Consider the following 21030-nt stretch of genomic DNA (forward strand, 5'->3'; position numbering starts at 1 on the left):
TCCGCTATTAGTGATTGCCGCTGAGACTTCTTCAAGTGAAGGTTCTTTTTCCCTCCCATTGGTTTTGGTCACCTATTTTGTGAAGTATATTTTCTATTTCATATTACTTCACCCACTACATCATGGCTGGCATAGGCGAGGAAAATCACAAGAAGCGCAAGCTCCCAGAGGTCTCCGAGATCGAGATCGATGTTTCTGCACCGGAACCTCCCTCAAAGAAGGCTCTGCGAAAGCTGAAGAAGAAGGCCGCAGAAGGCCCCTCGGATACCACTACGGAGAAGAAAACAGAGGGGACTCCTGCAGACAATGACGACGCTGCCACTCAGAAGCGGTCCGAGTATGGCGTCTGGATCGGAAACCTGCCATTTTTCGCGACGAAAGATGACGTGCGCAAGTTCTTTACGACCAACTGCTCCTTTGCAGATACGACCATCACGAGAATTCACATGCCCAAGTCTGCTGATAAGCATGGAAAAGCCCAGAACAAAGGTTTTGCTTACGTCGATTTCTCCACGCAGAAGGCCTCCCAGGAGGCAATGGGCCTCAGTGAACAGCTTCTCTCCGGACGTCGCGTGCTCATCAAAGATGCAAAGAATTTCTCCGGAAGGCCAGAGAAGCCTAAAGGAGAGGGTCAGAACGCAAGTTCGGGTGCAGCATCTGGAAATCCCCCGTCAAAGCGGATATTTGTCGGCAACCTCGGCTTCGACGCTACGAAGGAACTTATCGAAGAGCACTTTTCCCAATGCGGGACTATCGCAAACGTACATGTGGCCACATTCCAAGACTCCGGCAAATGCAAGGGTTATGCTTGGGTAGTGTTTGAGGATCTTGCAGCAGCCGAAGCAGCGGTGAAGGGCTACGTGCTGGTCAAAGAGGAGGATGAAGAGGAAGAAGAGTCCGACGCCGAAAGCCGCAAAAAGTCTAAGAAACCGCGACAGAAGAGAGTGTGGGTGAACAACCTGCTCGGTAGGCGGATGCGCATGGAATTTGCCGAAGATGCCACGACGCGCTATAAGAAGCGATTCGGTAAGGACGGCGAAGGCAAGAAGAACGATACCGCAGACATCAGCGAGGTTGGGCCTGCAGAGCACGATTCGACGGGTGAGCAGCCTCGCCAGTCGCGACCGGGCAAGGCTAGGCAAGGAAAGCCGGAGTATACCAGATACGATCAAGATACTGTCCAGAAGCTCAGTGGAGCCATTGTTGAAGGTCAAGGAAAGAAGATCACCTTTGATTAAGGATGGTTCGCGCGCCTTGAACAACGTGTGCGCATTTCGGAAGAAAATACACGAAGCCATCGCCCATGAAGAACCGAACCAGATCTCCTTGCTGGTGAAAAGACGGAGCCTTGCAATGCCCGGCTCTGTAATCTGGTCGATGTGAGATCGTTGTCATAGTGAGTTGTGACATGAGTTGTTCCATCCTTGCATGGACTTCATGCCCCGTCGGTCGAGGATCAAGACGGCCGTGGACGGCGCTATAGAAGCATTGAGGATTTAAGTCCTCAGTACCTTGATACCCAGCCGAGACTTTTTGTATACAATGTATGTAAGCCATGAAGCATTATAGTACCCAATGGACTGATTAGCCATTTCCTCCAGTTCGCATTGTAAGTCCTGGCACCGCGTATCACATGGAAGGCTGAGACGTAGCATAAATCGATCAGCTAGTAGCACTAGTACTGCCAGTAGAACTCTCTGGTGTACTGGTACATGAACCATGCCCCTTCGTATTGCGCCAGACTGGGTACAGATACACTAAGGCCGATGCTGCCAGGCGGGCTTAGTCAGGGTAAACAGAACCAGGCAATGTGAGTGGACGGACAGAGTTAACGGGCGTCAATAGTAGTAATGCTCAGGATGTCGACATACCTAGACCTCGACTGGGAACTGGGAGTCTGTTTGGTTGGAAAGTATAATGTAAGAGGGGAACCATGTTTGCAGAAAATCCAGTGTCATATGGAGTTCTCAAAAGCAAAATGGAGGGGGGTAGCTCTGATGGACGATCAGCTGGCATTAAACAACTAAAAGTAGATAAACCGCAGTTCTAGAATCCCTGAAGTGGTTTGGGGAGGGCGCTAACCGGATTGAGGCGGTTGACATCGAAAGAGCATGTCATGGCTCATGCTCAAAACCACCAAATCTCCCCAGTTCGTTCATCCGTTCAACACTCCCTGCCCTCACTCCTGAGGTGCACCCTCTTGCTCTAGCTTTCGTGTTTTCTTTTAATCTTCTACCTTTGTCTATTTGGTTCTCCGGGAACGTGTTGCTCGCGGGCTTCTTCCTATCTAGACCTACTAGCTAGCTACCTTACTTCTCTACCCATCCTCTCTGTCTTGCAACCCGCCGCTCTCGCCGCTGCTGGTCGGTGCACTTTGACGCCCTTTCCCACCACCACGACGATTCACCCCAGCATACCTCGAATCCAACCTTTACTGTGATTTTTTGCTTTCTATTTTCCCTCCTTTTACCATGGCTCCACGACGACACAACATCGGTGCTAGTCGCCGCCGAAGGAGGGACGAAGAGGGCGAAGATGAGGGCTCACTAGATGGAGAACTGGAGGACGACTCCCTAAGCGAAGGATCCATTATCAGTCATCCCGATGAGGAGGATGCCGATGGCGAGGGCAGCGATGAGAGTGATGATGAGGCGTCTGTGACCCGGGATGCGGGCAATACTCACCCTCCCCAGCTCAACGGCCGTATGCCTGCCGGAAGCCAGAAGCTCGGGCGCCGCCATTCAACCTCGCCCGGGAAACGCCACACGGGACCGGTCATGTCTGATACTGAAGCGATGATGAACGGAATGAGACTGTCGGACAAGATAACTGGGGCGGCCGAAATCCACTTTGACGACCTGAAGGGAGAGCTTGGCCAGCAAACTGGGAGGACTCCGTCGGCGCCTCCGGCAGAGCCAAAACAAGACAGCCTGACGGACAGGAGGCGTCGTGATAATGAGAAGTATACAAAGGAAAAGGAGGAAAACCCAGCATTCGTGCCCACCCGAGGAAGCTTCTTCCTTCACGACAAACGCTCGACCGATACTGCAGCCAACGGTCACAAATCATTTGCTAAGTCCAAGTCGAGACCATACGGTCTCATCGTGGACGGCAATGTGCGCAAGTACGCTTGAGCCTAACTTCTAGCTCTTTCACTTTTAAGGCAGACAGAACACTCATGCTAACTGCTTGCAGGAACCAGGTCAAATCAGATGCCAGCGAAAACAAGTGGACGCACGATCTGCATGATACTGTTGCTGGAGATGATGCACCCGTCTTGAAAGTGCCTGCGGCGCCTGCGACTCTCCCAACTTATCCCCCCAAGCCAGTTCCTACAGCTCCTCGATCGTCCCCGCCCAATAGATCATTCTCGAGTACTACAATGATAGGGAATGTGCCTGTCGTGGTCTACTTACCGGGCATGGCTCAACCCATCTCATACCCTAATGTTCCAAAGAAGCAACACACCCGTTTACCACAGCACCGTCCTCCTCTGCGCCGCGATAAACCTGTCCGAATCTCGCTTCCCGGGCAGCCTGCGCGTTATATCTTCCCCGCGACAGAGCGATCTTTCATCTTCATCCCGCGGGCGCTCCGGCCCAATCAACAGGCCTTCCGTGGGCGCCGAAGCGGATTCTTTCCAGGACGACGGCCTAGTATCTATGCAGGTTCCACATACACTCCAAGCGTTAGCATCAGTAGGAGGTCGTCCTTCGGCAAGGCGCCCTCGCAAGAAGGATACCACTCGCCGGCAGCCTCGGTTCTCTCCAGGCAGACGATCGTGGCCACAGACAACGGTAAGCCCGTTGTCCGTTTACCTCCACCTCCAAGACCACCAGCCGGACTACCACCCCCGCCACCCGGCCCTCCTACAGCAGTTCCTCCTCTACAACCACAGCCTCAACCTCCAGTGTTCCGGGAGAGCCGTCCGGCGCCCATACCGATGCACCAACCTCGTCCCCAGAAGGCCGTCTCTGTAGCCGACATTGAGACGCCAGCAAGCTTTCCATACAACCCTCCTCAGCCGCAGCAGGAGCAGCCATTCCATCATCAGGTCCCGATGCCTGGAAACGGGCCCGTCTATGGCTCAGATGCGCCCGGCTATGCTGCATCGGCTCACTCGTCGGTGACACCCTTATCCCATATACCCGAGCGTGCAATCCATGCCCAACCCTTCCAGCCATATGGTTTTCAACAGCCACAAGCATTCTATCCCAGTTCTTACCCACCTGGCGCCGTTTACTATTCTGTTACCGGGACCGAATTCCCCCCGTACAATGCCGCAGTAGGGCCCGGCACCTCTGTGCCTCCCTTCCCTCCGGGGCAACAGGTGCCGTATATGGTGCCCGGTGCGCACACGTCGGGCGAGCAACCGGCTCAACCGGGCACGGTCGCACACGAAGCAGGTGGTACGGTGTATTTCTACGATGCTAACCAAATGTATCCAAACTCCTCCTATGGAATGCCGAATGCGCCCGGGGCCGGCGGTGTCATGGGCATGGGCGGCATGATGACGCCCCCTGGTACAACGTACTACTATCCCCAATCTCAAGGCAGTGTTTACTACGGCTCTCAATGAATCGAGGCTTGTGGGTGATGCCCGGCCTCAAGGAATGTCTTCTCCCTGCCTTTATGTTCGGTTTCAAAAATTCAATTTCTTTCTGTGTTCATTTTTTTGACGCTATGTTTACTTTTCCCCCTTCCGCCTTGGTCTACGCCTTATCTTGCCCCTTTAATCCGCCTTTGTTTCAGTTCCATACTCATTATTGTTGTCCTTCAATTATCCGCCTTCGCTTCGTATTTACCTTGATCATTGACATTTTTCTTTTCTTTTTCTTGTTTGCCTCATGGAAAAGCGGCAAATTTGTTGTTGATCCCAATATGACGACCTCCCATTGCCTCATAGCCTGTGCCTTTCCTTTCTTGTTGAGGTCTAGTGTGGCCGGAGCATCGTGCTCTCCTAGTTCCGTCTCTGATTGTGGTTAGATAAGGATTCCATGCATTACTAGCGATCGTCTTGCTGTGCTGTTCTATTTTTACCCCTGCTTCTTCTCATCAACCATTTTTTTTTTCTTTTCTGCCTACGTTTTCCGTTACATGTTTCCTTTTTCTTGTTTCTTGTGTTTCCGCTTTTTCATGCTTTCTTTTTCCTTAGTTTGCTTGGCTGCCGTCGCTTCCCTGCTGTGCCGTTTAGCTTATGCCTGCCGAAGTCTTCCGCGATGTACGGATACCATCTTCTTCGATATACTCATGACGTTGAAAGGCAGCGGGCTCAGAGTCGGGAGGGGAAAGAACCGGGACCAAGGGTGCGGTGATGTTCCTACGCACCCTGTCGGCGGCGCCAGGGTCGCTCTTCCGGTGGGCTGTCCATGCGAATACCCGTATGATGTCTCTGACCACGCTTGTTTTGCATCCTGGTTTCCATGAACGTAATGCGGTGTGCCTCCTCTTCCTCCTCCCCGCTTCCCCCCTGTCTGCGATGAGCTCTGCGTGTGTGTATGTGTGTGCGTGTGCGTGTGTTTCACTGCGCTCGTTTTGAGATTAGTTGATTGACACGGATGAGGAGGCCGAGTTGTGGGGTGGCGTCCTCTTGTCTACAAAAGCAATAAAAAATACGATCCCAAAGATAGTTTGCAGTTGAAGAGCTGTGTTGTCCGTACCGGTCAAACCAAAAAAGTAGATAGATAGACTAGACCAGACCTCGGGTTGGGAAGCGAAGGGGCCGGGGATGGGCCTGGACGGTTTCGAAGGTGTGACGTGACGTCAGGCAGCACGTCAAGGAGCGTCAATTCCCTCGGGCTACAAAAAAAGTAGGGAGGCCTGGAAAAGAAGCCGTAATAGCCGATCATCTCGTAGGGAAAAATAGCAGAAGTAAATCTTGGGGGGGAAGGGAAGGTGTGAATGGATGGATGGATTTAACGGCCCAGGCGTAAGCACCCTGATCAGCAAGCAGCATCTGAGGCTGTGGGGGAAAGGATTGTTGGTCGGTGGCATGAGGGGAACATCCATGTCGTGATGAAATCATGGCGCCTGTGCTTTAGGAGGGTTGGTGACGAGGTGGGAAGGGAAAAGGAAGGATGGGAAGGAAGGGAAGGGTTTAGGCACCTACGTAGCCAACAGAGCAATGCCTCATTCTGCAGCAGGAAGACTCCACCGAGGATGCAAGAGAAGGAGGACTAAGTAAGACTAAGAGTTGCATCTACATGAGAGTACGGGGAAGAAGCATCGCGACCGACGGGCCGGACAAGGTACCGGGCAAGTAACTAAACGCAGTTAACTAACTATGAAAAGTACTCCGGTAGTTTGAACTGCTTTTACTGCTAACGAACTAACTGCTAGTCCGGAGCAAGTTACCAAAGCTGTTAGCATCCGCCAATGGCCGCGGACCTTCACCGCCTCGGCCGGATGCAGCAGCGAAGCAGCAGCTGACCTCCAGGCAGCCTCTCCCTCTCCCTCTCTCTCCCTCTCTCTCTCTCCCTCTTTAATTACCTCTGGGTAGAACTCGTTTGCTCTCTCCTCATCTCTTCCCCCCCTCTCTCCTCATCATCCATCCATCCTCAATAATTCTCCTCTCCCGATCTTCCGTCTCCTCTTTTTTTTCCCTTTTCACTTATTCCTTCTTCTTACCATTTACCTTGCCATCCTCCCACACCCCCCCTCATCTACATTATTATCCCACCATTCCCCCCTCCCTTCCTTCTATTTAGTCTACTAGTTTAAAAACTACACCCCATCTCACCCATCCTTTCCATTCGGGTTTCCTCGTTAACCTTCCAACGGGGACAAACACCACTGTCACCGTTATCTATCACTGGCTTGACGTACTTCCTACCATCCATCGCCTAGCTTACCGCTCCCGAATTAGCGTCCTTTTTTGCTTATCTCTCGGAATCCCTGCTTAAATCACGCCAGAGGGAAATTTAAGCCAGAGCAACAGGAAGAAGCAATCATCCTTCTGGACACCATGGCTTCTCCTGCACCCGCAACGGCTCCCGTGGGCCCCAGTTCTCTCATCACCGTCAAAGTGCTCTACAATGAAAATACTCGACGCTTCAAGCTTCCTCTGCGAGAGCTCGGAGCTCGCACGCTTCCCCAGAATGTATGTTCGTCCCCACTCAAGCTCCGATCGGAGCTACGGGTCCTTTGGGCCCCCTCCCCCATCAAAAATCATAGCCAACCCCCATCATTTATTTCCTCAATGCAACTGAGTGTGCTCACGTGTTCACCTCCTTGCTCCATATGTGTGATGAAATATTTCTTTTTTATTCCGCGTTACCTGCGAATCATTTCTGTGCAAGGAGATGAAAATAATACGGGATGGCAATATCGCAACGATTTCGCAATTCATGCTGACGTCTCTTATCTGTAACAGCTCCGCCAGCTCCTTGGCGTTCCCGAAGATGTTAACGTCATCTTTGAACGTTATTCCGACAGCGCCGGCTGCTATATTCAGCTAGATAGCGAGAACCCCGCTGTCTACAAGCAGCTCTATCGCGCTGCCAAGGCTAAACTGAAGCTGCGGATCAAGGCCACAACGGCTGAGGAGCCCGCCTCCCAGTCGCAGCTGGCTGCAGACCTCCCCGAACAACAGAATGCGTCAAGGTACAGTTACCTCGAGACTGTCTTGGGTGCTCCTCTCCCTGAGTCTCAAGTTGAAAGTGTTCCTGCTAGTGCGTCCCTATCTGCCTCGGCTCTGCCCGAGGTCGCCAACGGCACCATCCCTGCTGAGTCTCGGTCCGCCCAGTGGTCGGCCCCTGAGACGACTGAGCCTCAGTTCCGTGACTTCGTCTTGGGTCAGGACAGCTTGGACATGCCAGTGGTGTCGCACGCATCGCCCAATGGGGTCTTCTGCATTGACTGCAACCACTGCGGCCGCTCCATTCCGAACGAGCACTATCATTGCAGCATCTGTGACGATGGCGACTATGACTTGTGTCTCCAGTGTGTCGAGGCCAGTGTGGCTTGTCTGGATGACGAACACTGGTTGATTAAACGTCTTGTCAAGGACGGCCAGGTCACCAACAGCACCACGGAGACGGTTCAGCCCCGCAAGGCTCGTGAGGAGCCTGAACCAGAAGAGGAAGAAGAAGAGACCTTCGAAGAGTCCGTGCCAGAGCTGGTGTCTGAGACTACTCCAGTCCCTGCTGTTGCTGCTCCCGAACTTCCCGAGAGCACTCAGGAACGCATCTGCAATGATTGCCTTAAGGGTATGTCCTTTTCCTCGACAGAAGGTTGTCAGTATTTACTAACTCCAACAGAACTCGATGAAACCAAGATGGTTTCCTGCGCTGACTGCGATGACTATGACATTTGCATCACTTGTCTCCTCAGAGACACACACGGCCATCACCCCGCCCACACCTTCAAGCTGCTTCATGATCGTCAGTTCTGCCTGAAGAGTCTGGTGCAATCTCGCTGCAAACCTGGACGTCACCACCACCACGCAGCTATCTGCGACGGGTGTGAAAAGGTTGGTTGTAAACTATTCTTTTGACTGCCTCAATGCTAACCGTTACCTTAGCGTATTATTGGCGTCCGGCACAAGTGCCTGACCTGCCCAGATTGGGACTACTGCTCGGAGTGTCACCAGGAGGCAGCCCAAAACCACCCGGGTCATCGGTTTGCGCCGATTTATGACGCAATCGCCGAGCCCCTGCAAAGCTATGAGGTGCATTACGGCATCTACTGCGACGGCCCTCTGTGCAGGAACAGGCCATGCCCTAGCTTCATCACAGGCACTCGCTACAAGTGCTCTGTGTGTCACGACACAGACTTCTGCGCCAAGTGTGAGGTGCACCCGACCAACACTCACAACCGCACTCACCCCATGGTCATGCTGAAGACACCTGTGCACAACGTCTCTGTTAGCACTGTCCACGAAGACCGTGGAGCCACTTGCGCCCTGGGCGACCGTGCCCAGAAATCCACTTCCACCCAAGCCAGCGTTCCGGTCGAGCCGGTTCAGGGAACACCCAAGCTGGAAGCAGAGCCTATCCAAGAGCCTGCCCCGGTGGAACAGCCGACTCCCGTTGCACAGCAGCCGGTCCAGGTCGAACAGCCGACATCAGCTGACCCGGCCTCGGGCTATCAAGCCTTCTTCATCCGGGACACTGTGCCGGATGACACCACGCTGCCGCCCAACACCGCCTTTGAGCAGACCTGGACCCTCTTCAACCCCGGCCCATTGAGCTGGCCTGCCGGCACGGATGTGCGGTTCGTCGGAGGCGATTCGATGTTCAACGTAAATACCAGCCACCCATTGAGCATGGATGCCATTTCGGCTGCCATGGAGAGCAATAAGCTCTCGGAGCCGCTTGAGCCAGGTCACAGTGCGGACTTTACCGTGACACTCAGGACCCCGAGCCGCCAGGGCAGTGCCATCTCGTACTGGCGGCTGAAGCTGCCCAGCGGCATGCCTTTTGGTCACCGGCTGTGGTGTGACGTGCGCGTGCGTGATGATATACCGCCGCCCGCTGTGAGTGTACCGGAACCGGAGTTGGAGAAGACTGTCGAGCCTCAGCCGGAGGCCCAGTCGGAGCCTGCAGGAAGCCAGATGATCTTCCCCAAGCTGGCCAAGGAGTCTCCGGAGACCAGCACACACGAGGCGGCCACGACGGCCCCCAGCGCCCCGTCGGTGACGAATGCTTCGGAGCAGGATGTGTTTGATGACATGGAGAGTCTGACACTGGGCGAGGACGAGACAGATGCGGGTATGCTGACGGACGAGGAGTACGACATCTTGGACGCCAGTGACCAGGAATATCTGGAGGCCAAGTCTCAGCGCTAAGCGAAGACGGCGGCCATGAGTTACGGATTCTTGGACGGGGAAACAAAGGAGTTCTTTTTTTCAATCGGACAGGATGAAATAATCTGCGTGTGTTTTTTAATACTTGCTAACTTAGCTTGATTTGCGTGTGGGCGAAGGAAAACCCTGGGAAGGATGAATTGGCTGTAAGCTCGGCATTAGGCTTGAATGTATGCACTCATTTCTCTACTTCACTTCACTCACTTCCTTCCACCTCGTACTAGGAGCTTGGACCGTAACTCCGACCCTGACCCATGGATGATTACCGCGACGATCTTCACTGGCGTCTCTGCTGGACTGGCTGGTCGGTCCACAGTGGAGGATGGCCAGCTGCTGGTTCGCCAATGACAGGTTTGTTTAAAGTCAATCCCCGCATTTTCCAATATGTGATGGTGAGGATGATGCTACAGAGTATCTACTCGGTTGGTTCATCCAACCTCGGCCCCCCGCTTTATTTTTTTCCATTCTCCTCCCTACTTTCCCCCCTCCCTTGTTTGCTTTTGCCTCGTCCTTTTTTGCTTTTTCTCCCCCCCCCACTACATGTCAAATCATCAACAGGCTGATCACGATGAAAAACTACATCAACCTGGCGATTATCGCCGTCCTGTTCTCCTCGCTGTATGGACCAGTGACCCGCCAGCTTAAAGTGCTGGGGGCATTCCGCTCAGCCAGCGAGACAAGCAGCTCCCAGAGTAACCCTGTCCACCCAATTGCTGATACCATCCAATGCGAGGACCTGCATTACCACCATCCGTCTGGTCAGCTCTTTACGGCCTGCGAGGACTCGATTGTGCCCCGGTTCCGCTGGTTTCCACCCTTGGTCAACTTTGAAGGCCCTGCAGACACGACGGGGTCTATTCATGTGATTGACCCCCAGGTAGGTGTCCCTGTGCAACTCCTATTCAGCTACCAGAAACTTATCCAGCTTGACAGACACTGAAATCGACCCGTCTCACATTCGAGAACTTTTCCGGCCCCTTCATCACCCACGGCATCGACGTTACTGAGGATCCGGAGCGCGCAGACGCCGTCTACATCTTCGCCGTGAACCACCTAGCCAACCCGGACTATCACCCCGGCCTCAAGGACATCCCCAAGGCCCGCTCGCAGGTCGAGCTCTTCCACCATGTCCTGCACTCCGGCACCGTCCGGCATGTCCGCTCAATCCGTCATCCGCTCGTAGCCACCCCCAACGACATCTACGCCGAAAGTCCTTATTCATTTTACGTCACGAACGACCACCGCTACCGCGACGGGGCTCTCCGCACGGTCGAGAACATCCTCCCCGCCGCCAAATGGTCCACTGTCATCCACGTCCAAGTCGACAGTCTCGCCGCGGTCCCAGCTGACACGGAACGCAAGGCAAGCGTGGCCTTCGAGCACATCTGGAACCCCAACGGTCTCGGACATGGCTCGTCGCGCGAGGAAGTGCTTCTCACCAGCGCCGGGGGCGGCTACATGTGGCGTATGCGGCCGCAGGATGACCACACGCTGTCGGTTGTGGATGAGTTCGCCTTTGACAGCACCATTGACAATCCCACTTACTACCAGGACCCGTACGCAACGGCCACAGACGATGCCAGCGGATATGTCCAGGCTGGACTACTTCGCGGCGTGGACCTGGACAAGACGCGCACTGATCCTAAAGGCAAGGACGGCGCGATGGTGTGGTATACGCGGCGCAAGGCTGGTACTTCGCCCGCGGAATGGGAGACCCGGCTGCTTTTTGAGGACGATGGATCACGCATCCGGAGTGCCAGCGCGGCGGTGCTGGTTCCGTTGCCAGAGCAGCAGCAGAAGAAGGCGAGATTGTTCGTGACAGGATTCATTTCAGAGGGTATGGTTGCGGTGGATGTGACCCTGTAATGTAGCTGGCGATTAATCAGTGACTTATGATACAATCATCATAATCCACACCCTCTATATATAGTAATAAGATCTACTCTACTCCTATCCCGAAGCAGAATACTCCTCCAACGCTCTCACCACCTCCCTCACCCCTCTCACCTCCGCAAACTCCCCATCCAAACTCGCAACCGACACCTGATGCACCGTCTCGGCATCCCATCCCCCCTTGGCAAATGTAGCAGTGGCATCACTAACAAGAATAATCCGTCCTTTATCCACCACCACCTCCTCCCCTCCCTCCTTCTCTGATGATTTAACCCTATCCACCACCCCCAAATTCGCCGCCATCCGCACCGTCGTCGACACACAATGATCCGTCGTCAACCCGGCCACAATCAACTGCCGGATCTCCTTCTCGCGGAGATATTCTTCCAGTTCGGTGCCAATGAATGAGGAATTGACATGTTTCCAGATCTGTTTCTCGGTGGGAAGTGGGTTGCACATCGGGAGGGGGTCGATGCCTGGCTCCCCTGTGGGAGTGGTGTAGGTTGGGTGTAGGGGGGAGGTGGGTGTTGTGGAGGAGTGGAAGATGTGGATTATTTCGTGGAGATGTTGATGTTGTTGTTGTTGTTGAAATGATGGTGGAGATGATGGGGTGGTGAGGGTGTTGCGAAAGGTGGTGAGGAGGGATTGGATGTTGGCTTCGTAGTTGGGGTTAGAGCGGGTTGGGCCCCAGTGGGTTGGATGGGTGAAGCCGTTTTGGTTGTCGATTAGGAGGAGGGCGGTGGGGTGGGTAAATGTTAGTAGTTGGGACATTGTTGTTGTTGTGATTTATAAAAGAGTTGTGGTGGTGGTGAAGATCGTGTGGGAGAAGTATGTTATTATATAGTAGTAATCCAGACTACTAGTTAGGGTACTAGCATTGCTTGCTAGTGAGGTGGTGAGTCATGGACTAGTAGTATGTAATTGTCAACTGAACTGTGATCGTGAGTCACTATCTTGATTGTATATGTAGTATAATATGAGGCTAGTTACATTTATACTACTACTAGATTACATGATAATATATAAAGTTACATAATTGTTGAACTCCCAGTGTTGCTAGTGATCACTCTGAGTAGTCACTGTCCGGCATCGGACTTGACACAACATCTACTAATGATAGCAATAGATACCACTCTGCTAACAATTGCATATACTATAGGAGAATTTATCCATTCAGCTCGAGTATATAGAACTAGCAACTAAGATATACTAACATCGGTCCCCGCGGGGAGCCGAGGCAGCTCATTTATGCCTGAGGCACTCACACCAAGATCTCCCCGGAATCTCGTCGGATCTTCATTTCATCTCCAATTCTTCCTCTTGACACCATACACTCTCTCTACTCTACACAAAATACCACCCATCAATTGGACCATCAAATCCAATCAAATTAACAGCGCAATGCCATCCGCGCTGCACCCCCCACGGGCTCTCCTCAATTGCCCGCATCCCCAACTCACCACGACCATCGCATCTCGCCTCATCCACCACAACTACACCCTCCTCTCAACACGCTCCTACGCCTCACACTCCAAATCCAACACCAACACCAACACCAAATCCCACACACGCCCTCCCTCCGCCGCACAATCCACCACCACCACCCCAACTACACCATCAACGTCAACCTCCACAACAATCCTCACCACCCTAAACCCACCCCCGAGCACCCGACCCGCCTCCCTCGCCCTCCCACCCACCCTCTCCCCAAATACCTCTCTCCCCCCATCCTCCAAACTAAAACGCTACATCACCATCGGCCGCGCATACCTCACCTTCTACAAAACGGGTCTGAAAAACGTCTACCACAACTACCGCGCCGCGATCCCCCTCCGACGGACCTTGAATCTATCACCCTATATCCCGAGCTCGATACCACCAGCAGCAGCAGCAGCAGCTACCCAAAATGCCACCAGCACTCCATTCTACAAGACCTTACAAACGAACGACCTCCACCGCTCACACTTCCAACTCCTCCGCCGCTCCGCGCACGACATCCGCCGCATGATCCCCTTCTCGCTCATCCTGATCATCTGCGGAGAACTCACGCCCCTGGCTGTGCTTGCTCTGGGGAATGCTATCACGCCCCTGACGTGTCGGATTCCGCGACAGCTGGAGAAAGAGAGGGAGAAGCGGGCGCGGGCGAAGCGGGAGGCGTTGGTTGTTGGGACGGGGTCGGTGACGCCGCCAGAGGTTGGGTCTGTGGAGGAGATGGGGGTGTTGAAGCGGATGGTGGATAGGAGTTGGATTGAGGGTGCGGGGCCGGGGGAGGTGATGCGGGCTTGTGCGGTGTTGGGGTTGGCGAGGTCGTATGAGAGACCGGGGTGGTTGGTCGGGGTGGTGTATCGGGGGAGGTTGAGACGGTATGCGGAGTATTTGGCCTGTGATGATGAGTTGATTCGGAGGGGTGGGGGCGTGGCTGGGATGGAGGCGGAGGAGGTGCGCATTGCGGTGGAGGAGAGGGGAGGGGGGGGGGTTGGTGTTGGGGGAGTGAGGGAGGGTTGGGAGGCCGAGAGGGAGGAGAGGAGGTGGTTGGAGAGGTGGATTGCTGGGAATTAGTAGGAGTATACAGTAGGGCAGGGCTGATGTATACTACCTACTACTACTACTACTACTACTACTACTACTACTACTACTACTACTACTACTACTACTACTACTACTACTACTACTACTACTACTACTCTGTATACTGCTCACTGCTATGTGTATCATATGGATAGATGGGGTTGGTGGATGTGGATATATCTGCTTGCATATATGTACATTAGTCAATCAAGACAGTTATCGATCATTTTTGACTCGTCATCTTGCCACAGGGCTAACAGGGCTTGCCGGCATATCACCGATAAACCCCGGCCAGTACTTACTGATATCCTAGATAATATGCATAGCATATAAAAGAGCTAATATACACTGTACAGGTCACCTCCGATTAAGTCCACAGATTCCTCCCCGACGCCATCCATCCACCCATCGATTGATCGTGACTCGTCACGCCATTCTCATCCCTCCCCCCAGATCCAGCAAGTCCCACAAGGTATCATTGTATCATATATAGCGAATAGCTCAACATACTCAAATCACATTCAAGTCAGACAGCCACACACTAAAACGTAGGAAGCCACCCAAAGAGATAGAGTAAAAAAAAAGGGGTAATATAACATAGGTATCATCACGCCCGTTTCCCTCGGGCTGCCGTAGTCTGTCCCTGTGCAGCATTGCGGACCTGCTTTGCCCATCGTAAGCCACAACTGTTGCAGAGGTCGCGATTGCCGCTGGGTCCGCGTCGCCATTCTGGCGTGCTCTTTGTTCGACACATCGCGCAGCTCTTCTCCACTATGATTGTGCTTTGTTTGCGCTTGCGCTTTTTCCGTCGTGTGAGGAGTCGATGTACCTCGTCCGATAATGTGCGGTTCTGCTTTTCCAGTTCTCGTAGCTCGAATTGCCAACTGGACCCCCTGGTCGGTGCTAGCTCGGAGAAGAGGCTGCGCTCGCGTAGTGGGATCAATTCCTGATTACCGGAGGGTAACCGGCTGCTGGACCCTGTCTGTCCAGCAGCGTCTCGCCCTGTGTCCGTGGCGCTGGAGCTTGTGTCATCCGGGCTGCCGTTCGGCAGAGGCCGGTGAAACCGTAACTGAGCGACCAGGAAAGAAGGTCGCTCCCCTTCTTTGCTGTCTCCCGGTATTAACGTCGTCTGCACGGGCAGCATATGCCCCTTCTTGTGGCGGACCTTGTGGAGAAATGAGACCTGTTGTCCCGAACGAGCTGTGTCCAGCGCCTCCATGACCTGGGCCCGGGTATCTGCTCCCGTGAGATCTTGGATGCTCTTTCCAATGACATCGTCCGCCACACGACCTAGAACCGGCCGAGCTTTTGAAGAGATGAAAAGGACGATCCCGGACATCGAAAGCTTGGCCCAGATGTCGTTCTCCGCCAACCCGCCCCGGCCAATCGTAGCAACCTGGTCAAGATTGTACACCGCACGTGCTCGCCCTCCAAGCACCATGAACTGTCGCCCCCGATCGGTAATATGCCATGACCCATGGCTCTCAAACCAGATATACCCGCTGTACTTCTTCCGGATGCGATACACCACGCTGACGGGCTCGGTGGTGATGCGCGCTCGTAGATCGCGAATGACCGAACCAATATCGCTGGGGTGACACACTGCTGATAGGCCCTTTCCGACCAGTTCAGCTGGCTCATACTCCAGTACCTTCCGGCACGAGGGTGACAGATAGAGAAACTCTCCCTCAAAGGATAGAACGTGGATGATGTCGTCCATATTCTCCACCAGCACTCGGTCCAGGTAATGCCGGTACGACGGGCCGGTGCCGCGCAAGCTCTCCAACACCGTAGACACCTGATCAGGGGTAAAGAAAGTCGCTAGATCCGGATTGGAGCGGTAAACTTCAGGCGGGACCACATAGCTCGGTAACTGACTGCGCTGGTAGTTGATCATGTAGGTTCCATCTGCAAACAGTACGATTAGCTTAGCAGCTCCAAAACACGCATACAGGACATACTCGGATTCCGTCGCGTCACTGCATCGGGCGTCTCGACCAGATCCACCTGAAACCCAACGTAGAACCGGTAGTCGCTGCCGCCCCATCGGATCGGAAGCATCGTGATGAGATTCACAAAGGGCTGGCCGCCCTTGCGGTAGTTGATGATGCTTGCCTGGATCTCCGTCCGTTCCTCTATCGTCGAGCGCAGGCGATAGGCCGTGTTCTCGTCGACGAACTTGCGTTGCATGCCCCGCTGAACGACCCCGTCCGGCCCTTGGAGGAACCGACAGTTCTGCCCGACAATCTCCTGGTTGGTGTAACCTGTGAGCCGCTCGAATGCCTCCGAGACGTAGACGATTGGATGGTCCTCCAGCGTGATATCACAGAGGACAAATGCGCACGACAAGTCAACTGCCCCGATATTGATCTTAGGGTTCGGTCGGGACACCACTTGGGCCTAGTGGAGGAGGTCAGTCACATGCATTGTCTTCCAGACGCGAACGCTACTGCGGAAGCGGTCGACCAGATTCAACCTACCAAAACCCCCATGATATCGAAGCCACTTGACGAGTAGATACTAGCATATGGAGAGTCACTTCCAGCTTCCACTTTGGCTTCGGGTGGAAAAGAGGCTTTATGGATGTGAAGACCCGCATCAGCTTTTTCCGGTCAGGTTCGACTTGGATTGGAGGAGAACCCACCCTTCACTGGGGACGACCTCTTCGGCTGGATGAAGCGATGAGGAACGGCTGGATTGGCCGGTTGGGTATAGGACTGAAAGTCCGAGGGCTGACTTTGAGGTAGCGGTTGATGATGATCCTGGGACGGCCCTCTTGCGCGGGAGAAGTCCCCCGCTGATCCCCGGATCGGGCCTGCAGCCTGTGCCTGGGCGGTGACATCTTGAGTCGTCTGTTGATTCCAGTAGGTATTTGTCGCGGACTCCTGGATCTGAGCGACCGCGTACGCTGCGCCAGGATCCAGATGGACGGTCTGGGAAGGTAAGTGAGGATGCTGCTGCTGCTGCTGCTGCTGCTGCGGCGGCGGCGCTGAATGCTGCTCTAGACTGGGATCTAGCGGTCCAATTGAAGCGCCAAAGACGGCCGGATCGTAAGGAAAGGTAGTTCCTTGGTCCAAGCTCATTGGCATGGTCTGCGCGGCGGCCGACAGGGGATGGTAGGGATGCATGGCGTGGGGAACATGCCCCGGGAAACTGGGCGTGTGGGAAGAAGCATGAGCATGATGATGAGCATGAGGAACCGGAGATTGAAAGAAAGAGTTATCGGGATGCGATGCAAAAGCCGCGGGCAGGCCAGCAGCCAGCAGATCGGAGGGCTGGGCGGGATAGGCAAAGGAACCGGGAGGGAAATGGCCGGGAGTGGAATTGTAAGACATCAAAGAAGCCGGATGGGGGGCAGCATTGGAGTAAGAAGAGGATGCGGCGGGGCCCAGTTGGGGATCCGGTATGGAATAGTGTGCCTGATAGAAGGCATCGTCGAAGCCTTCCATGGCCCGCAACAAACAATCCTGGAACAGCTTCACGTCCGATCGAATCGAGAAGCGGCAAGAGACCAATGAGGAAGACGCATCGAGATGGGCTGCTGATGTGAAGCAAGTTAGGGAATAACAACTAAACCTTAGACAGTCACACAAACACTAGGGGGTGGGAGGAAGAGTAGTAGTAGTAGTAAGTAGTCCGAATCAGATTCTCCTCAGTTCCCTGCCTATCGGAACAGTAGGAAAATAATAATAATAATAATAATGATTCAGGGAAAAGCAGCGGAGATCGATGGAAGATAAAGTGGACAGACGTGGACAGAACTGAATGAATCCAACGCTGAGATGGGGAGAAAAGAAAAAATAAAATAAAAAGAGGGGAAGGAAAGCAATGAAGCGTGAGCAGCTGAAAAGAGACGGACGAAAAAGAGTGGAAACGACTAGCAATTCACTGGTCGGCCGGGACTTTAATTATCACCAAATCAATCAATAATATGGCGGTTCCCTCAATATATAAGGAAGTACTGCTTTTTCCTGTGTCCCAGGAATCGGAGAATTAATCGAGGAAATGGAAATAGTTAGAGATGGTGGTGGATGTCAGTTGCGAGACATGGGGGCATTCATTGTATTCGCCGCAGTGCAGTAGTAGTAGCAGTAAGTACTTGTGGTTAGGAGCAGGACTAAAGTACTAAAGTAGTACTACTTACTATCCACACCAAGTGGAAAGGAAGAAAGAGAAGAGAGATGAACGATTGGATCGCAGGGACAAACCAGCCGGGCGAGTGGCGGGGCGGGCCAATTGACCCCGGGAGGCCAGAAGATTCCGGGATGATGTGTCAAGCTGGTCGGTGTGATGGATCGAAAGGATGTTAATTAAAAGAGTTGAGAGGAAGGGAATTGATAAAAAAGAACAATGGAGGCATCAGATGGACCAGTCAGTCTTCGGGGGGAGATTCTGGTGGTGGAATTTTGTGCAAACAAAAGTATCTACGGAGTAGTGTAGAAAGAAAGTAATTGGGAATTGATATTTGTTTGTCAAAAGTTATAAATAAAGCATATGATAATACCACTACTACTTAATCACTAACATACTCCCCATATTTATTTCCTAACTTAATATGTGTCTAGAACAGGTACCAGGTACCGCACGCTCCAGCCCGCGTCTGCAGCATGTCGGGGTACTGGTGACCCCCTCTCTTCATCATTTTCTCCATGGTACTGTCAAATCCACTTGAATGTTTTTTTTTGGACATCAACGATTAATTCCCCCGATCAATTGTATTCTCCTGATCCACACTAGATATATTAATCTATCCTACTCTCTCTCTCTTATCAATCGATCATTTATCATCAACATCACCACCACCCAGTGATCGGCCATCCGCAATCACCGAAATGGACCCCCAAAGGGGCGGCGCTTCGCTCCGTCGGCGTCTGAGATTTGCCCACGTTGGGAATCCTTTCTCCCATTCTTCTCTTTCCCCCTTACTCCGAGTCAGTGCCTGAAAAACTCGAGTCGCAACTTCTGCCAGATAAACTTCGTCCACATTCTTATACCCTGGTTCTTTCACTTTCATCCCCAAACTACCTCGGTGTCTTGTCCGTTCCGCCAGGCCACACCAACACAGCTCGCCTCACACTGCCCCCTGTAATGCCCCTCTCGGGTCCAGTCGCATCTCCATCTACTTGACGGGACTCAAAAAACATTTCTTGCGAAGGGATACACTTCGACACCCACCTGTTGGTGGTAGGAGAATCCGGTTAGCCGACTAGCTTCAGGGTCAAAATTCGCTCGTTACACAACCATTGACCCTTGTCTCTCTCTGTTTGTTACTACTGGACCCGCCGTCGCGTGCGCATCCCCGACACCTATCTATCGACCCGCACTCCCTCACCATGGCCGACGCCACCGACAAGATCTCTATCACCATCTGCGGCGATGGTGGATGCGGTATGCTGTGCAACCCCATCTATTGAACCCCCCCATGGTTCTTTTCATCATCCCGGCGCAGGGACTGCGGGGCTACAAGGGGGAAAGAACCTTATCGCTGATGGCCGCTAGGAAAATCATCCATCACCTTGCGCCTGGTGCGGAGTCAGTGGATTCATGAGTAAGTCTTACAGATAGAATCCGATCATCAAACGTCGACGAGAAGCGTCCGTCATGCTAATCCAGAGCAACGGGATAGATACGACCCTACAATCGGTATACCCTCCTTGCTGGTCTTGCTCTGAGCGATATCGAGTTTCACAATTACTGACATCGGGCGATCTGGCTGAACCGTGCAGAGGATTCATACTCGGTTACGCGCGTGGTCGATGGCGTGCCATACTTCCTATCCATCACCGACACGGCCGGCCAGGAAGAGTATCGCGGCTTATGGGCGGCTTCCAACCTGAGATCCGACGCCTTTCTTCTGGTGTACGACATCACCAACAAATCGAGCTTAGGCGCTTTGGACTACTTCATGGACATGATTGAGATCGAAACCGAACAACGCCTTGAGGACAATGATCGGTTGCGCAAGGAGTTGGGGGCCAGTGCTGAGGGCCTCGATGTGGGCATGCCACCCCCGGTCAAGATCGTCGCAGGGAACAAGTGCGATCTCAAAGACAACAGAGTCATTAGTTCCCGGGAAGGCCTGGAGTATGCCCGAAAACACGGTTGCGGTTTCATGGAGACCAGCGCCAGGGAGATGGTCAACATCGAGGAAACCTTTGCCCGTAAGCCTCTCACCACGATCGAGCCGGGTATATACGCTTGCCAGAAGCTGACACTCTCGCAGTCCTAGTCCGTCGGGTTGTCGAGGCCCGTCGACTACACTACCAGAAGGGTCCTCCGACCAGTCAAACCGCTCAAAAGGGCGAGCCTTCGACGGCTGCAAAAGCCCCTGCTGACACGGTTGTTAGCAAGGAAGGCAAGGGAGAATCGCAGAAGCGCACACAGAAACGACAGAGTGGTCTTCGTGGGCTCTTTGGAGGTAAACGTGCACGTCAGGATCCAGGCGAGAAAGGCCATCTTCAACCAGAGGCATCAGGATCGGGGCAGAACAAGCCATCCAAGCCTGCAAAGGCGAGCATATGGAAGCGCATGAGTTGTTGTTAGGCTGCAGGTCTGCCTCTCGCGGTCGTCCATCCTTCTTTGTATTAACATTTCAACATTATACCCCCTTTTGTATACTACTTATTCAGCTGACTTCAATCTCGACCGTGAACCTGTTGATGCATCCACGAATGCCAAGTTCCATCATCTACTTCCTTGACGTGTAGTTTGCATAGACGGATAGATCGGCATGCTTCGAGAAAACACGAGACTGCTAGTAGAAT

At 53.3% G+C, this 21030-nt stretch overlaps 8 protein-coding genes across 8 annotated transcripts; 6 read left to right on the forward strand and 2 right to left on the reverse strand.

Annotated features, from left to right (window-relative positions):
• Nucleotides 1-20: 20 nt before the first annotated feature.
• BO85DRAFT_449324 (putative RNA binding protein Rnp24) lies at nucleotides 21-1596 on the forward strand. The gene has a single exon (XM_025660141.1). It carries the CDS (start codon nucleotides 123-125, stop codon nucleotides 1236-1238), a length of 1116 nt encoding a protein of 371 aa, XP_025516142.1. The 5' UTR covers nucleotides 21-122; the 3' UTR covers nucleotides 1239-1596.
• A 792-nt stretch (nucleotides 1597-2388) lies between these two features.
• Nucleotides 2389-4899, forward strand: BO85DRAFT_298446 (uncharacterized protein). The gene is made up of 2 exons (XM_025655324.1): nucleotides 2389-3124; nucleotides 3196-4899. The coding sequence occupies exons 1-2, from the start codon at nucleotides 2472-2474 to the stop codon at nucleotides 4577-4579; spliced, it is 2037 nt and encodes a 678-aa protein (XP_025516143.1). The 5' UTR covers nucleotides 2389-2471; the 3' UTR covers nucleotides 4580-4899.
• A 1695-nt stretch (nucleotides 4900-6594) lies between these two features.
• Nucleotides 6595-9979, forward strand: BO85DRAFT_449326 (ZZ type zinc finger domain protein). The gene is made up of 4 exons (XM_025660142.1): nucleotides 6595-7099; nucleotides 7373-8207; nucleotides 8259-8470; nucleotides 8522-9979. The coding sequence occupies exons 1-4, from the start codon at nucleotides 6965-6967 to the stop codon at nucleotides 9785-9787; spliced, it is 2448 nt and encodes an 815-aa protein (XP_025516144.1). The 5' UTR covers nucleotides 6595-6964; the 3' UTR covers nucleotides 9788-9979.
• A 336-nt stretch (nucleotides 9980-10315) lies between these two features.
• BO85DRAFT_449328 (serum paraoxonase/arylesterase family protein) lies at nucleotides 10316-11771 on the forward strand. Its single transcript, XM_025660143.1, has 2 exons — nucleotides 10316-10682; nucleotides 10739-11771. The coding sequence occupies exons 1-2, from the start codon at nucleotides 10374-10376 to the stop codon at nucleotides 11669-11671; spliced, it is 1242 nt and encodes a 413-aa protein (XP_025516145.1). The 5' UTR covers nucleotides 10316-10373; the 3' UTR covers nucleotides 11672-11771.
• On the reverse strand, nucleotides 11690-12545 carry BO85DRAFT_298478 (putative isochorismatase family hydrolase). Its single transcript, XM_025655325.1, has one exon. The coding sequence runs from the start codon at nucleotides 12467-12469 to the stop codon at nucleotides 11756-11758; it is 714 nt and encodes a 237-aa protein (XP_025516146.1). The 5' UTR covers nucleotides 12470-12545; the 3' UTR covers nucleotides 11690-11755.
• Nucleotides 12546-12998: 453 nt separating this feature from the next.
• On the forward strand, nucleotides 12999-14257 carry BO85DRAFT_477831 (uncharacterized protein; the record flags this gene model as incomplete). The annotated part of the gene is made up of 1 exon (XM_025662854.1): nucleotides 12999-14257. The coding sequence occupies exon 1, from the start codon at nucleotides 13100-13102 to the stop codon at nucleotides 14255-14257; it is 1158 nt and encodes a 385-aa protein (XP_025516147.1). The 5' UTR covers nucleotides 12999-13099.
• A 616-nt stretch (nucleotides 14258-14873) lies between these two features.
• On the reverse strand, nucleotides 14874-17715 carry lreA (GATA transcription factor LreA; the record flags this gene model as incomplete). The annotated part of the gene is made up of 4 exons (XM_025656012.1): nucleotides 14874-16174; nucleotides 16228-16666; nucleotides 16747-16841; nucleotides 16911-17715. 4 exons carry the CDS (start codon nucleotides 17713-17715, stop codon nucleotides 14874-14876), a joined length of 2640 nt encoding a protein of 879 aa, XP_025516148.1.
• A 1884-nt stretch (nucleotides 17716-19599) lies between these two features.
• On the forward strand, nucleotides 19600-20809 carry BO85DRAFT_371674 (putative RAS small monomeric GTPase; the record flags this gene model as incomplete). The annotated part of the gene is made up of 5 exons (XM_025656007.1): nucleotides 19600-19654; nucleotides 19766-19814; nucleotides 19893-19909; nucleotides 19993-20427; nucleotides 20490-20809. The coding sequence occupies 5 exons, from the start codon at nucleotides 19600-19602 to the stop codon at nucleotides 20807-20809; spliced, it is 876 nt and encodes a 291-aa protein (XP_025516149.1).
• Between the last annotated feature and the right edge of the window lie 221 nt (nucleotides 20810-21030).

Source organism: Aspergillus piperis (genome assembly GCF_003184755.1).
Source record: "Aspergillus piperis CBS 112811 unplaced genomic scaffold BO85scaffold_8, whole genome shotgun sequence".
Taxonomy (NCBI): domain Eukaryota; kingdom Fungi; phylum Ascomycota; class Eurotiomycetes; order Eurotiales; family Aspergillaceae; genus Aspergillus; species Aspergillus piperis.